The sequence below is a fragment of the Salvelinus alpinus genome, chromosome 7 (genome assembly GCF_045679555.1).
Source record: "Salvelinus alpinus chromosome 7, SLU_Salpinus.1, whole genome shotgun sequence".
In the NCBI taxonomy this organism is placed as follows: Eukaryota; Metazoa; Chordata; class Actinopteri; order Salmoniformes; family Salmonidae; genus Salvelinus; species Salvelinus alpinus.
The window spans coordinates 27274509-27291316 of record NC_092092.1 but is presented as its reverse complement, the minus strand read 5'-3'; the positions used below and the strand labels follow the sequence as shown (position 1 = coordinate 27291316).

The following is a 16808-nucleotide window of genomic DNA, read 5'->3' as shown; positions in this document are numbered from 1 at the left end:
CATCTTATCTCACAGGGGGTCTCAGTGATCAGACTCATCTGTTCACTCAATGCACCATCGGTACGCTAGTCAGAAAAGTCCCTTAAGTTCCGCTTTATGAATGTTCTCCATTTTCAAGCGAGAAGTGGCTCGGTGTCCAGTTCGTTTTTTCTGATGATGTGAGCATGTGCTTGGATTCCTTTGAGTTCCTGGAAGTTTCTCAGACGGCTAGAAAGGGACTTTAACAGACAGTCACGTGACTTTACCCTCATCCAGAAACACTTGTTGGTGTATGTGTCCAGTATCAATATAAAAACCAAACAGAACATTATTGCTCTTGGTTGCCATGGTTGTCTTGTTTTGTTTACATAAACAAAGCTGAATCCTTCTATGGACTCCCTTATGCAACGGGTGGCTCTAATTCTGAATGGTGATTGGTTAAAACAGCATTCCAGCCGTTGTCTATTCCACAAGTTACTAAATCTATGACATTAAAATGCCTATTTACTCTGTTCCACTGTCTCATCAGCCCAGCCAGGAAATTTATAAACTTGATCTCCACTATAAAAAGCATCTAGACATTACCTCACATTTCTTTTAGACTAACATTTAGTTTTCAACAGCAGAGTTTTGTATAAACATTGTTTCAATATTCAAATTTGATCTCCAGCTGTCTCATAATAATGAACGTGTCGGGAGTTGGGATGAGGCAGACATGAAGGGAGCGTTTCTCAGCCTGTCAAAATCATGAATCAGCTGGCATCATTTTTATTGATATATACAAAGAACTATCAACAGAAACAGGTAAAACAAAGTGATTGTGTTAGCTGTGTTGTTGGCTAGCTCCTCTGAACAAATGTCCTGACAAGAGAGCACATTTTCTACGCGAGGCGAAATCGTGCATCAATAGCTTATTGTTATGGATTTATCCAAGTAAATTCACTAGAAAATAGCTTAAACAAACATAAATGCAGCTACTTTGCTGTTCTGTTCAACGTGACTGTAAGTTAGCCGTAGTTGGCTAACTAGCAAGCAAGGGATAAGAACGTTGCCAGCCAGTATGGCAATGGAACATTTAGAACGAACAACTGGGTCGCATCCATAGGAACAGACCAAAAAGACTGAACGACTGGGTCGCGTCTCTGGCAACCAAACCAATAGAACGAACGACCAGCCGGCTTGGGTAGCAACCTTGGATTTGTGTCGGGACTATATCTTATGGAAGGATGAAATAGTATTAATAAATCCATCAAAATATTATTTGTTATAAAAATATGTAAATAATTATTTGAATATGTTGGTAACCCGCTGTATAAAAGTGATAATTCCCTCGAAGCCGGTGTTTGGAGGATATATTGGCACGGTTTGCCAGCCATTGACTTCTTCTCGGGCCTAACAACACCCGTGCCAATATGACCTCCAAACACCGGCTTCGAGGGTGTTATCACTTAAATGATTTGCATGCATGGGGCAATAACCCATCGAGAATATCAAAGAAAACATTTATTAACTTTGTCTTGAAAATAGGGTATGTCATTGGCCCAGGTGGCTCCTTGATCTTGCCACACACCTCAAGGTGGAAAAACTGTACATAAAAGCGAGCAGGTGGAAAGGAAATGAACACTAAATATACACAATACCACCACACCTACAGTATAGCTGCGGGCAGATTCTTTGTTGTAATGTAAAGTGGAGTGCCGTCATTGCCTTTCCCCTTCACCAGTGGTGCAAGGTACTTAAGTTAAAATGCTTTACAGTACTACTTAAGTCATTTTTGGGGGTATCTGTACTTTACAATTTATATTTTTGACAACTTTTACTTTTACTCCACTACATTCCTAAAGAAAATTATGTACTTTTTACACCATGCATTTTCCCTGACACCCAAAAGTACTCGTTACATTTCGAATGCTTAGCAGGACAGGAAAATGGTCCAGTTCACAAAGTGATCAAGAGAACATCCCTGGTCATCCCTCCTGCCTCTGATCATGCAGACTCACTAACATTTTTTAAAATTTAATTATTGCCTAAGTGTTGGAGTGTGTTGGAGTGATTTTCTTGTTTAAAAGAAACAAGAAAATCATGACATCTGGTTTGCGTAATATAAGGAATGTGAAATGATTTATACTTTTGCTTTGACTTTGATACTTAAGTATATTTTAGCAATTTACTTTTACTCAAGTATGAAAATTGGGTACTTTGTTCACCACTGCCCTTCACCTATAAAGCAACACTGAAGGCTCATCGAAAGGGACCAAATGGCTGTCATCACATTAGAATGGAGAGTGTATTTTAGTGAATTTGAGGAGCGGGAGCACTGTACACTCTTGCATGAGGATTGTGCTCTCAAGTGGGTGTAAAAAGCATGTACCCTTAACTGGCCAAGGGTACAGCCCCCTCTGGAGTATGAAGTGTGCACTTCGGAGTTTGTAGTTGGTCTTGAGTTGGTTGGTAGTATACACTCACTGAAAAGCTCCGTAGGATGTAGTGGGACTGGGAATGGGTGAGGCATTTATAGTCAATAATGTCCACTCAAATAGAGTAGCCTTGGAATGGTGCCTGGTAGCATATTTAGCCACTTACAGGAATCAGAGGATATACAGTAATAGTCTTCCTAACACAGTATACATTAAACATAGACTTCTTTAGTAAATCAATAGGACAAGTTGAGAGAGGGGCCAAGAAGATGCTGTCTGTTGATGAAACCCACTCTGGCTCTGCTTGATACAAGGCTGCCTGTGCAATAACTCCTCGTCCACTCCTATTTTATTGACTGGTTTCACCAGCCCGACTTTGATGAGTGTCAGTTTATGAGGTGGGTTTATTTTTAGTAAGGGGCCCAATATATTGAGCTGCGACACATTTTTTATTATTGTTCTGACTGAAATCCGAGAAGCACTGGCTAACTGGAGGTTTTGAAGAGTAGAATCTTGTCTCTCTCTCTATTCAGTGATCATGATCTCTTCTTAATGGCTTCTTGGTTTTTATCTTGCTATTAACCATCTTTGTTTCAGTATGTAGATTACCTTTGCCTATGGAAAGAGGGCTGTAATCTAGTTTTATCTCAGAGAAACTAATAGACAGTAATGTATTGTGGCTTGCTATGTGGAAGGAAACTGGTTTGTCATTATCCTATGTATATGACACCTGTTGATTAGACTAGATAAGGGCCAACACATCCACACACCCATGAACACTTTCTACTGTCATGTATCAGACTGTAGAGTATATTTAGTTTCGCCTCTACTGTGATTTTCTGTGGTTCAGTTGTCAGAATATAGAAATGGATGGAAAAGGTAACATCCTGCTCTCTCCAAAGTCATGCATGAATGTCTTTAATGGAATTTGCCCACAAATCTGTCGTTTTCAAACCCCTACAGGTTTGCTGCAACACTTGAGCTCAATTCAAGTTTCAGGTTTCAAGTCGTATTTGTTACATGCACAAGTACAGTGAAATGGTTCTTTCTCCGTATGTCTGTCTTTCTCTCTCTATCCTCTATCTCTCTCTTCCTCCCCTCTGTCTTTCTCAGTCTTCCAGCTATTGTTTGCAGTATAAATTAAGCTCCATAGTTTAGTTGTGGCCGCATCGTAGGGGGAAGAGGGAGGGGAAGAGCGAGAGACAGGGGAGTGGGGGAGAGAGCGAAAGAGAGAGAGAGAGAGAGAGAGAGGAGGGGAGGGGGGAGAGAGAGAGACTGGGCTAAACATTAAAGGAGGGTCTGTGACACCACCACCACAACCCTAGAGACTAACCAGCTTTCGCTGTCGTCATGACAACCAGAAAAAGGAGAGGAGAGATAAGGGAGGAGACAGAGGGAGAGAGTTGTTTCAAAGAGGAGCTGAGCTTTGTCTGGGTGTGATGTCAGATTCCGTGGTCTGCTTTGTGAGGGTGTTTCAGTTCTGAGTCACTCTCTGGGAAGGAGTGTGTCCTGTTTCCCAAATGTCACCCTATTCCCTATATAGTGATCTACATTTGACTATACACTACATTGGGAATAGGGTGCCATTTGGGAGGCAGACGCAGGTTCTTTCAGCAGGGTGATTTTCTACAGGATAGGGATGGTGGAGTAACAACAGGGGGTGAGATGGAGCCAGACAGAGGAGAGACTTTGATTAGAAGGCTCATTAGTTATTCCTGAACAGTTAAGCAAGCTGCTTATTTCTGAGCATGCAATTACAACCTTACTGAATGTTTTAACAATCAGTCTCCCTCTGTGTCCTCTCGTCAGTATCTGGAGACAATCTCATACATATACTGTACACGCAGAGTTAACAGTACGCCTGTCAGTAACCCAGTAATGACCTGTCCCCTTTAGTTCCTTAATGACCCCCCCGTCAGTTCAACCAACTCTAACTGACCTGTCCCCTTTAGTTCCTTAATGACCCCCCCCATCAGTTCAAACAACTCTAACTGACCTGTCCCCTTTAGTTCCTTAATGACCCCCCCATCAGTTCAAACAACTCTAACTGACCTGTCCCCTTTAGTTCCTTAATGACCCCCCCATCAGTTCAAACAACTCTAACTGACCTGTCCTCTTTAGTTCCTTAATGACCCCCCCCCCATCAGTTCAAACAACTCTAACTGACCTGTCCCCTTTAGTTCCTTAATGACCCCCCCCCCCCCCCCCCCCATCAGTTCAAACAACTCTAACTGACCTGTCCCCTTTAATTCCTTAATGAACCCCCCATCAGTTCAACCAACTCTAACTGACCTGTCCCCTTTAGTTCCTTAATGAACCCCCCGTCAGTTCAACCAACTCTAACTGACCTGTCCCCTTTAGTTCCTTAATGAACCCCCCATCAGTTCAACCAACTCTAACTGACCTGTCCTCTTTAGTTCCTTAATGACCCCCCCATCAGTTCAAACAACTCTAACTGACCTGTCCCCTTTAGTTCCTTGATGACCCCCCCATCAGTTCAAACAACTCTAACTGACCTGTCCCCTTTAGTTCCTTGATGACCCCCCCCCCCCCCCCATCAGTTCAACCAACCCTAACTGACCTGTCCCCTTTAGTTCCTTAATGAACCCCCCGTCAGTTCAAACAACTCTAACTGACCTGTCCCCTTTAGTTCTTTAATGACCCCCCCATCAGTTCAACCAACTCTAACTGACCTGTCCCCTTTAGTTCCTTAATGACCCCCCCATCAGTTCAACCAACTCTAACTGACCTGTCCTCTTTAGTTCCTTAATGACCCCCCCCATCAGTTCAAACAACTCTAACTGACCTGTCCCCTTTAGTTCCTTAATGACCCCCCCCCCTCCCATCAGTTCAAACAACTCTAACTGACCTGTCCCCTTTAGTTCCTTAATGACCCCCCCCCTCCCATCAGTTCAAACAACTCTAACTGACCTGTCCCCTTTAGTTCCTTGATGACCCCCCCCCTCTCCCATCAGTTCAAACAACTCTAACTGACCTGTCCCCTTTAGTTCCTTGATGACCCCCCCCCCCATCAGTTCAACCAACCCTAACTGACCTGTCCCCTTTAGTTCCTTAATGACCCCCCCATCAGTTCAACCAACTCTTACTGACCTGTCCTCTTTAGTTCCTTAATGACCCCCCCGTCAGTTCAACCAACCCTAACTGACCTGTCCCCTTTAGTTCCTTAATGAACCCCCCGTCAGTTCAAACAACTCTAACTGACCTGTCCCCTTTAGTTCCTTAATGACCCCCCCATCAGTTCAACCAACTCTAACTGACCTGTCCCCTTTAGTTCCTTAATGACCCCCCCCCCCCATCAGTTCAACCAACCCTTACTAACCTGTCCCCTTTAGTTCCTTAATGACCCCCCCCCCCCCCCCCATCAGTTCAACCAACCCTTACTAACCTGTCCTCTTTAGTTCCTTAATGACCCCCCCGTCAGTTCAACCAACCCTAATTGACCTGTCTCTCCTCTTCCCTCAGTATATGAAGACCATCTCGTCGCGGCAGAGTGACATGCAGAAGTTCATCGCTGACGGCTGCAGAGAGGCCCTCCTGGAGGAGAAGAGACGATTCTGCTTTCTGGTCGACAAACACTGCATGTTCTCCTACCATGTCACCGCCTTCCATGAGAAGGTACTGCACATGAGGGGTTTAGTCCTTTAGTTAACCTTTAGTCATTTAGGCCTAAAGTAGATGTCATTTTTTTAAAGTAAGGCGAGGGATTCAAAATTAGCATTTAGGACCTTAGACTGGGGCGAAGGTTCACCATCCAACAGGACAACGAACCTAAGCACACAGCCAAGACAACGCAGGAGTGGCTTTGGGACAAGTCTATGAATGTCCTTGAGTGGTCCAGCCAGAGCCCGGACTTGAACCAGATCGAACTCTCTGGAGAGACCTGAAAATAGCTGTGCAGCAACGTTCCCCATCCAACCTGACAGAGCTTCAGAGGATCTGCAGAGAAGAATGGGAGAAACTCCCCAAATACAGTTGTGCCAAACTTGTAGCGTCATACCCAAGAAGATGCGAGGCTGTAATCGCAGCCAAAGGGGCTTCAACAGAGTACTGAGTAAAGGGTCTGAATACTTATGAATACTTACTGTATGTTTGTTTTTTGTATTTATTTATTTTTTGCAAAAATGTCTAATAACTTGTTTTTGCTTTGTCATTATGGGGTATTATGTGTAGGTTGATGAAGGCATAAACTCTTTTTTTAATCCATTTTAGAATAAAACTGTAATGTAACAAAATGTGGAAACAGTTAAGGGGTCTGAATACTAGCAGTCTACTAAAGTAATCAGACCTATTCTTTCTGGAACTAACTGCTTCAGCTTCTATTCAGCTTGAATTCTACATTTAACACTTCTCCCACTACCATACAAATATTTTTAAACAGCTGTTGCAACCACACACTTTCTTCAGAAAATGTACCTTTTCTAGTTTTGTCATATTTATCTTACCTTAGTGTTTGCAGGCTGACTAGCATCTATTGAGTTGCAATGTCCCATAAATTGAATGCCCAAATCAACTTAAAGTATCTACAAAACAAGTTTTGCAGTCACATAACCCAAATGGGGGCGGCAGGTAGCCTAGTGGTTAGAGCGATAGGCCAGTAACCGTAAAGGTTGTGAGATCGAATCCCCGATCTGACAATGTAAATATCTGTCGTTCTGCCCCTGAACAAGGCAGTTAACCCACTGTTCCTAGGCCGTCACTGTAAATAATAATTTTTTCTCAACTGACTTACCTAGTTAAATTAAGGTTAAAAAAAATGGAAGGCTACAGTTTTTTTTGTCCTAAATTTACTGTTCATAATATACACATTTTTATTTGGATTCACATGATTCGATTCAAGGGGATTGACAGAATCCAACCTACTACAATAGCAAAGTGAATTGTTTGTTTCGTCAAAAATAATAATTTAAAATAATCGATTCACATAAATCAAATTAAATGTTCAAACCCATAAAAAATATATTTATGTGAAGCGGGGCATCCGTTAAACAGTAAATCAACTTTGTTAGGCCATAGTTAACCTTGACTTAAAGGTAGACTCAGTGATGTGACATCATCATACACAGAGGGGTTACTTCCTAGTTAGTCACATCAACAACAGCAGGATTCAAATCTACCAAATAGATTTGTGCCCTCTCGAGGCATTATGCCCACCTTGGGGTTGATATGGCTGAGATTATATGTGTTGTTCAGCACTGTAACCAATGCTCCCCCTAACTTGGCCATATAACATACTAGTTATGAATGCTTTATAAAGCTTTATTGCACCTTTATAACTGGTCTATATCTATCTGCACTGTAGGCCAAAGAGCTGCTGGCGGTAAAGCTGCCCAGCTGGCAGGATAAATGCAGCGATGCCACCAAGGTCCCTGACACGGTGATGACCATGATAAAGGGGCTCCGCACTCCCGTGTCTGGAACCCCAGAAACCTCGCCTCGCGTTGAGTGCTACAACAGGGTGAGTGGGATGTCATGGCTGTTATTACACTGTTGTTACAATGCTATAACAAGAGAAGGACAAGCTATAATCATTCACCGCTTTACTTGGTTTAAAGGCTTGGCTCTTCTCATAAATGATATTTGCTCTTCTAGATGGATTGCATGTACTGTGACTTGCATGTACATAACATAACCTGTTTTATGTCTTCTCTATCAGAACAATGGGGACTCGATGGTTCCCCCACCAGCCCCCCAGCTGAAGGCCCAGATCAGTCCACTGGTTAACATGTTCAACCAGGACGTTCCCCACGCCTCCATCACATCCACATACACCTCCACATCAGACCACAACTCAGGTACTACTGCAGCCTCACACCTCAGGCTTCAGTCTTTGGATTGAAGTTTGGGTATGTGTTTCATTGTGTGTGTAGTTGTACATGTACTCCATATCAAAAATGTGAAAATATAGCAGGTTTTGGTAGCTGGTATCTTATATAGAGATTATGTTTAGTTTTACAGAGTCTCACACCACCTTCCCCATGTAAGTATGCTGCCTTTCGTAATCTGACTTGTACAAATGGATAAAATAGATAACAGAGATAAAACTATAGGTGCTGTCCTAATCTACATGTAATGTCTTGTTTGGGAATATTTGATCTTGTGCACCGGGGCCTTATTGAGTACATGTGCTAGACAGATCATATTCAGAAATCCAAAGAAGGTTCAGGACGGCTACTGAATTCCCTTCAAATTGTGCTGCATCTTCCCTTTAATCCTGCTAATGTATCTGTTCTTACTTCATTTGTTCTCCATGTCTTCTTTTATTGAATGTTCAAATTATACAGAAAATTCCGCTGCAAAACCAATTGTCCTCTTTAATGATTCAATTTTTCTTCTCCGCATGGTAATTTAGACCAGGGTTATAAATCACTAGCTATAAGCCATGTCTTCTCCCTGATATACTTAGCAAAGTATCAATTTGAACTCTGCTATTGTAAATATCAAGTATTTCAGAGAGTCCTTGCTGTCTTTCTGCAATTTGATAGTAAAAAAACATTTAACTTGAACTTTGACCTTACAGACCAGGGCAGTATGGAGGACGGTGGCAGTCTGTCTCTGTCCAGGTCGGTGTCGATAGGTTCAGGGCTGAACGTGGGCAGGAAGCAACGGGTCAGGACCATCTTCCCTCACACGGCCGGCAACAATAACACACTCCTTTCCTTTGACGACGGTGACATCATCATGCTGCTAATCCAGGAGGACAAGGATGGATGGCTGTATGGAGAGCTGGAGAATACCCGGCAGTAAGTCTCTATTCACTGGTTAATAAGGCCTTTATGAACCTTTTTGAAGCTTTATTACTCCTTTATAAAGGCTCATTAACCTGGAGAAGATCTGGCAGTAAGTCACTATTTACTGGTTAGTAAGGGTTTATGAGGGTTTTTGAAGCTTTATTACAGGTTTATAAAAGCTTATTGACATCACTGGTATTAAGAGTTTGTAAAGCTTTATTACACTTTTACAAAGATTTATTACACCTTTATTACACAATAATTCAGGCCTTATTAACCTATAGATGCAGATCTAAGGTCTCTCAGAGAAGTTATGCAATGTTGCCACCAACATTCGTGCAATTTCCTTCTGTGGTACAGGTGTTGGTATTCACACAACTGTTTTTAGGTGTGTAACGATAAGGAAATGTACTGTATCTCCGCAAATACGCAAGTGTATCAACTTTGGAATTGTTCTCATTTTTGAGGAGGCAATACTTAAAGAGTTTATTTCCAAAACGCCATATGCACCAATTTTTCACATTTGTGTTTTTTCATCAGGAATGATTGCTTATAAGTACCTTCATGTTTGTGTATCATATTACTGTTCTCAGATTTTTTATTCATAGATTTTAGATGTGTATGTTTTCTTGCAAAACGCTATATATCCATTATTTACCTGGAATGGAATGTTCGTATCCTGTATATTTGACTGTGATATGTGGTTGTCTCACCTAACTATTTTAAGATGCTTACTCGTCAGTTGCACTGGATAAGAGCATCTGCTAAATTACTAAAATGTCAAATGTAAATGTTTTTCATACAGATCGTCAGATACTACTGTATTGCATTATTTATTTGAAATATTTTTTAAATATTGATGTCACAAATATACAATTTGTACAGTTCTTTATATAAAAACATATTTGTTACATTTGACTGTGTAAAACCGAGCAGTACTACTTATTTCTCTGAGAGTGATGTGGATATGTAGCAATCTTTGTTTACGTTTTTTTCATCTCTGACTACAGTGGCGATAGAACCAGGTACCAGTTGAAAGTAGCGCAGTGGAAAATTGGTGCTCATTATGTTTTGTTAAGCCGTTAAATGTCAGGTCTGAAAGTAATGTAATTGTTAAAGCAGTTGTATCTGTGCCATTCAGAATAGTATTTCAGAAGATGAGTTGTGGGTAATTGAATATTATTTCAGAAGACCAGGTGTGGGTAATTGCGAGGCCACAGAGACCGATGGCTCAAAACCACCTTGGTAATTATGTGTGCATGCTTTGATGGCTGGTCTTGTGTCTCCCTCTCTCTATCTGTTCATTAAAGTCATTAGTGCTCATATGTAGGTGAAAGATCAGAGAATAGGAGAGAGAGGGAGAGAGGGAGAGAGAGTGCTTTAAGCAGAGATGTTAGTCTACCTCCCTTGACATTTTCCCTCTGAAACAAATTAGCAAAGTCCATTTCATGACCCTTTGACATTGTCAGCCATTATTATTGCTTTGGGAATGAAATTGTTTTTAAAGTTATCAGTGACAGCTTGTCAAGAACAGAGACTTGGTACCTCCAAGTAAACAGCCCATAAGCAACCCGTTTAATATTAGCATAATATAATATGACATTTTTTTTATTTTATTTTTACAGTGAGATTTGGCTTGGGAACAATTTCTGTATTTCTTAACTTGAAACAGTGTCTTCGAAGCGAATCTGTCATATATTTGATCATTGAAATATGTGTTTCACATGCCTTCAGGGACATTTGGCTTACTTCAAGTGAGAATATACACTACCAGTCAAAAGTTTGGGGTCACTTAGAAATGTCCTTGTTTTTGAAAGAAAAGCTAATTTTTTGTCCTTTAAAATAACATAAAATTGATCAGAAATACAGTGTAGACATCGTTAATGTTGTAAATGACTATTGTAGCTGGAAACAACTGATTTTTAATGGAATATCTACATAGGCGTACAGAGGCCCATTATCAGTAACCATCACTCCTGTGTTCCAATGGCACGTTGTGTTAGCTAATCCAAGTTTATCATTTTAAAAGGCTAAATGATCATTAGAAAACCCTTTTTAAATTATGTTAGCACAGCTGAAAACTGTTGGGCTGATTAAAGAAGCAATAAAACTGGCCTTCTTTAGGCTAGTTGAGTATCTGGAGCATCAGCATTTGTGGGTTCGATTACAGGCTCAAAATGTCCAGAAACAAAAAACTTTTTTCTGAAACTGGTCAGTCTATTCTTATTCTGAGAAATGAAGGCTATTCCATGCGAGAAATATCCAAGAAACTGAAGATTTTGTACAACGCTGTGTACTACTCCCTTCACAGAACAGGGCAAACTGGCTTTAACCAGAATAGAAAGAGGAGTGGCAGGCTCAACGTCAACAGTGAAGAAGCGACTTCGGGATGCTGGCCTTCTAGGCAGAGTTACAAAGAAAAAGCCATATCTCAGACCGGCCAATAAAAATAAAAGATTAAGATGGGCAAAATAACACAGACAGTGGACAGAGGAACTCTGCCTAGAAGGCCAGCATCCCGGAGTCGCCTCTTCACGGTTGACGTTGAGACTGGTGTTTTGCGGGCACTATTTAATGAAGCTGCCAGTTGAGGACTTGTGAGGCATCTGTTTCTCAAACTAGACACTCTAATGTACTTGTCCTCTTGCTCAGTTGTGCACCGGGGCCTCCCACTCCTCTTTCTATTCTGGTTAGAGACAGTTTGCGCTGCTCTGTGAAGGGAGTAGTACACAGCATTGTACGAGATCTTCAGTTTCTTGGCAATTTGTCGCATGGAATAGCTTTCATTTCTCAGAACAAGAATAAACTGACGAGTTTCAGAAAAAAAAGCTATTTGTTTCTGGCCATTTTGAGCCTGTAATCGAACAAGCAAATGCTGATGCTCCAGATACTCAGCTAGTCTAAAGAAGGCCAGTTTTATCAGAACAAGAGTTTTCAGCTGTGTAAACATAATTGCAAAAGGCTTTTCTAATGATCAATTAGCCTTTTTAAAATGATAAACTTGGATTAGCTAACACAACGTGCCATTGGAACACAGGAGTGATGGTTGCTGATAATGGGCCTGTGTAGATATTCCATTAAAAAATCAGTTGTTTCCAGCTACAATAGTCATTTAGAACATTAGCAATGTCTACACTGTATTTCTGATCAACTTGATGTTATTTTAATGCTTTTCTTTCAAAAACAAGAACATTTCTAAGTGACCCCAAACTGTTGAACGGTAGTATATATTTTTTAATGATGTTATTCATTGTTGTTTTATTTGGCAAATATTTTGGTGTGTCTGTGTTTGTTTCAGGCGGGGGTGGTTTCCCTCATCATACTGCCGACCTTACAATGAACCACTGATCTCAAACAGGTAAGACCAAGACACATATAACCATGTGATAATCTTATGATATTGCTTACAACTACCCAATCCTCTCAAATCTTTAGGGGTCTTTCAAGAAGTGTCTAGAATAAGTACAAACAAGGTTATTTTGGACCAGGTAAAGTTGTAAAATGTGTGTGTATCTGTCTATGTCTACAGTTTGGGGACACCGGTGCGTTGTCTGAGTGTGGCCAGTCTTCCGGAACAGGAAGAGGAAGAGCCTGTTCTGCTGCCGCCACCAGACTACAGCGACGGGAAGGAGAGTAGCCCTGTCAGAATGGTCAGCTCCTCCACACCCTCACCCAAAAACACGGTCAGAACCCAGTCATCCCTTCCATATTCTCACCTTACAGTACAGTCAGCAACCCACTTTAAAGTGACCTACGGGGTCTCTGAAATGTCTGAACAACTTTGATTTCAGTTGTTTATCAGCCCACATGCTGGGAAATTGTCTCCTTAGGGTGAAAGTTAAACCTCCACACTCTCCTCAGGTTTATTGTTGGATGACCTAACGTGGAAGACTTTTTACTAGTGTATTTTCACCTGGGCTAGTTAGGGATGTACTCCCACCACCAGGAACACATTAAGCTAGGTCATGACAGAAACAGGGTTTTGAGGTTGTGTGTTAATGTAACCCCTGTCTGCCACACTCTCAGCTGTCCCAATAGGAGAACCCTTTTTGATTCCAGGTAGAAACCTTTTAGGTTCCATGTAGAACTCTTTTGGGCTTCATGTAGAACTCTCCTTGGAAAGGGTTCTACATAAAACCCAAAATGGTTCTACCTGGAACCAAAAGGGTTCTTCAAATGGTTATCCTATAGGGACAGCCAAAGAACCCTTATAGGTTTTAAATAGCACATAAGTAGAGTGAGGTGGAGGAGGAGCAAGAGAGAGAAAGAGAATGAGAGAGAGCTGTCACCTCGAAAAATAAAGACATTTAAAAAAGGCTCCCTGCCTGGTTTTGTCTCTGCGCAGGAATGGAGGGAGGGACACAGAAAGGGAGGGAGGGAAGGACGGAGGGAGGACAACGGGGGTATAGGCCTACACAGAAATATTGCTCATCCACACAGCTTCAATTAGGACCTGCATGGTGTCAGCTGGTTTGAGAATGAAGTAATCAAGTAGTCTCTCTCTTTCCTCTCATTGCCTTTGTGTGCTGGAACTGCTGCCTCAGGGCTTTGAGAGAAATACACTGCTGTTAGGGATGTTATCGTAATAGAGTTGGCATCCCTCCCTCCCCTTTCTCTCCCCTCCTCTCCCCCATGCCCCCCCATCTGCTCTTCTCCTTCCCTTTCTCTCTACTTCTCCAAGTTGCCCCCCCATCTGTTCTCCCCATTCCCCACCTCTCACCCTTTCCTTCTTAGAAGTCCCATACGTTGTTATTGTCGCTGCCAGATTGTTTAATGGTCTCTGATGTAAGCCACTCCATGGGGCCTCTCGCATAGGTGCCTCTGTGCCCTCACTTCTGGACACAGACTGCCCTCTAGTGGAATGTTAGGGTACTGGTTATGTCCTGAAGTAGTTTGAACAAGCCTACTACAGCAGTGTTCCTGTGCAGTACAAAAACTTAACAGCCTACAGGCTGATCCACTGTTAGATTGGATCTTCAAGACATCAGATAAGGATACAAAATGAACACAACTTGGAGAGGGTTTGTTTACTCTCATCCATCATCAGATATTTTATTTTAATTTCTGAGAGTGCAGACATTTTTTTGTTAGACAGATACACATTCATACATCCTAAAACATAGCTAAGTAATCAGTTCAGCATCTCATTTAAAACTATCTTCATCACGTTCACTTGTTTGGATTTACAATAAGATTTCCATCTACTCAGAGAAGAGATGTTTCTAGAGGTGTTTCTAGAGGTGTTTCTAGAGAGTTTCTAGAGGTGTTTCTAGAGAGTTTCTAGAGAGTTTCTAGAGGTGTTTCTAGATAGTTTCTAGAGGTGTTTCTAGAGGTGTCTCTATAGAGTTTCTAGAGAGTTTCTAGAGAGTTTCTAGAGGTGTTTCTAGATAGTTTCTAGAGGTGTTTCTAGAGAGTTTCTAGAGAGTTTCTAGAGGTGTTTCTAGATAGTTTCTAGAGGTGTTTCTAGATAGTTTCTAGAGGTGTTTCTAGAGGTGTTTCTAGAGAGTTTCTAGAGGTGTTTCTAGAGGTGTTTCTAGATAGTTTCTAGAGGTGTTTCTAGATAGTTTCTAGAGGTGTTTCTAGAGGTGTTTCTAGATAGTTTCTAGAGGTGTTTCTAGATAGTTTCTAGAGGTGTTTCTAGAGGTGTTTCTAGAGAGTTTCTAGAGAGTTTCTAGAGGTGTTTCTAGAGTTTCTAGAGGTGTTTCACGTTTGTAATGTTGAGTGTCCTTTATGTGGTTGTAGATTTGCTGATAGCAGTAGTCAGCTGTTATGCAACAATTGCAGTCTACCTGTGATAAGTTTCTAGAGGTGTTTCTAGAGGTGTTTCTAGAGAGTTTCTAGAGGTGTTTTTAGAGGTGTGCTGTGTGCTGGCCTTTCTAGACATTCTAGATTCCTGACTCCCAACGTGAGGTCATGGTACACTCAGTCTCCGTACGTCCCAGAGTTCTTCACTTGGGAGTGACACAACGACTGTATGTGTTGACAGTTGACATCCTTATCCAACCTGTCTGACTAGAGACAACTAGAAACAACCTTTCACACTCACAGCTGCACGGGAGGCAATACAGCACATACTAAATATGCACAGCATGTATCTGGACTTTTAAGTGTTTCTCTTTCTTTCATTTTGTAAACAGATCTCTCTACCCAATGGGGTTGGAAAGGCTCCCTTTTTGGGGTAAGTCATATAATAACTATGCTATAACATTATAACCTATCACCTGGATTATGCACTGATTTTGATGGGAAATTTGAATAAAAAATAATAAGGATGTCACCTATTACAATGTGTTATTGAAATATTTTCCAGAGGTGGGAATCCCTTTGCCACTGTCAAACTGAGACCTACAGTGACCAATGACAGATCAGCACCAATCGTCTGATAACCAGGGATCATCCAGACAGAGGATTTATGAAGCTTGGAATCTCTGCACCACCAACACTTCAGAATCACAGTCCGACAAGATGTCCAGATAGCCTGGCTTTTACTCTGCTTCAGCAAACCAGCTCCATTGTTGCTAGGTCCGTTGCAACTGCATTGTAAAACAGACCAGTGAAGTGACAATAAATATGGGCAGTGCTGAGACAGACTAATATCCAGGCTACCTTCCTGACTCATCAGCACTCAGATAAAAAATGAATAATAATAATAATAATAATCTGTCTGTAGTAGTTGTGGGAATTTGTTGGGAAAAGAAGAGCTCAGTTATTTTCCATGTTTATTTTTTCATTATTACGTGCCCATTTTTAAATGGGGAGACTATTTATGTAAACATATGAAACAAATTGAGTTTAAACAGTGAGAGTTTATGGAATAATGAATATACCGACTAGGCACAGACATCCATCCGTTCAGCATCTATTTTTGATTTACAGTTGGTTGAGTTGTCAACTAATGTGAATTCAATGTGAAATCAACAACAAATTGCACCATGTCATTGGATTTAGGTTCAAAGTTGGTTGAAAAAAAGACAAAATTCCCTTATATTGAAGACTTTACGTAAAATCCAATCTGTTTTCCATGTTGATTCAACTTCATCACAAATATGTTTTGTTGTTGAAATGACGTGGAAACAAAGTTGATTCAATCCATTTATGCCTAGCAGGTAGTAGTGTCCATTTTTTAATTAAAATAAGGGATTTTTGATTTGACATAGACTTCTAAATGAATGTATTCTGAATGGGGAATGCATTGACATATGGACCCTGCCATGCTATTTCTTCATACTTTTAAATTGTATTTTTTCAAACTTGTTCAAAAGTTCATGATGTTTATACAATAATTGTAGGGCGGAAATTTCTTTTTGGCTTTTCATGGTAAGCTGAAGGTTGTGTGCATACAAATACACAATTGTTGTAAATCACAATCACATTGTTTTTGGTAGAAATACAGTATGAGCCATGCAGTATATCAAAAGAGTAAACCGTTTTTTTTTAAATCTTCCTTCTGTGTAGAGTAATTCATGATACACACCACACTGCTGTCCATGCTAATTGATGATTACCATCCCAAATAAGTATTTGAAATGAACATGGGACATGGTTCCTCCTCTTCTATCTCTGTTCAGATACTGATGTGTATTGTTTTCATTCTCTAAAGGTGAGAAGGAAAAATATGTAACATGATGTTCTGTCCTTGTCCTCAAGTTTTGTAAATATATCA

At 40.9% G+C, this 16808-nt stretch overlaps 1 protein-coding gene across 3 annotated transcripts in view; it reads left to right on the top strand.

Annotated features, from left to right (window-relative positions):
* Positions 1-16576, top strand: part of LOC139580725 (BAR/IMD domain-containing adapter protein 2-like 1) — a 42644-nt gene extending 26068 nt beyond the window's left edge. The window contains exons 7-15 of one of the 3 annotated variants that reach the window (XM_071409673.1): positions 5880-6032; positions 7717-7872; positions 8071-8209; positions 8365-8394; positions 8935-9157; positions 12444-12503; positions 12675-12795; positions 15283-15323; positions 15456-16576. In XM_071409673.1, the coding sequence (XP_071265774.1) occupies positions 5880-6032; positions 7717-7872; positions 8071-8209; positions 8365-8394; positions 8935-9157; positions 12444-12503; positions 12675-12795; positions 15283-15323; positions 15456-15528 (996 nt within the window). In that variant the 3' untranslated portion in view covers positions 15529-16576. Of the gene's footprint in view, positions 1-5879; positions 6033-7716; positions 7873-8070; positions 8210-8364; positions 8395-8934; positions 9158-12443; positions 12504-12674; positions 12829-15282; positions 15324-15455 lie in introns of all 3 variants that reach the window. The other 2 variants (XM_071409671.1, XM_071409672.1) reach the window with 2 other exon arrangements.
* Positions 16577-16808: the final 232 nt, after the last annotated feature.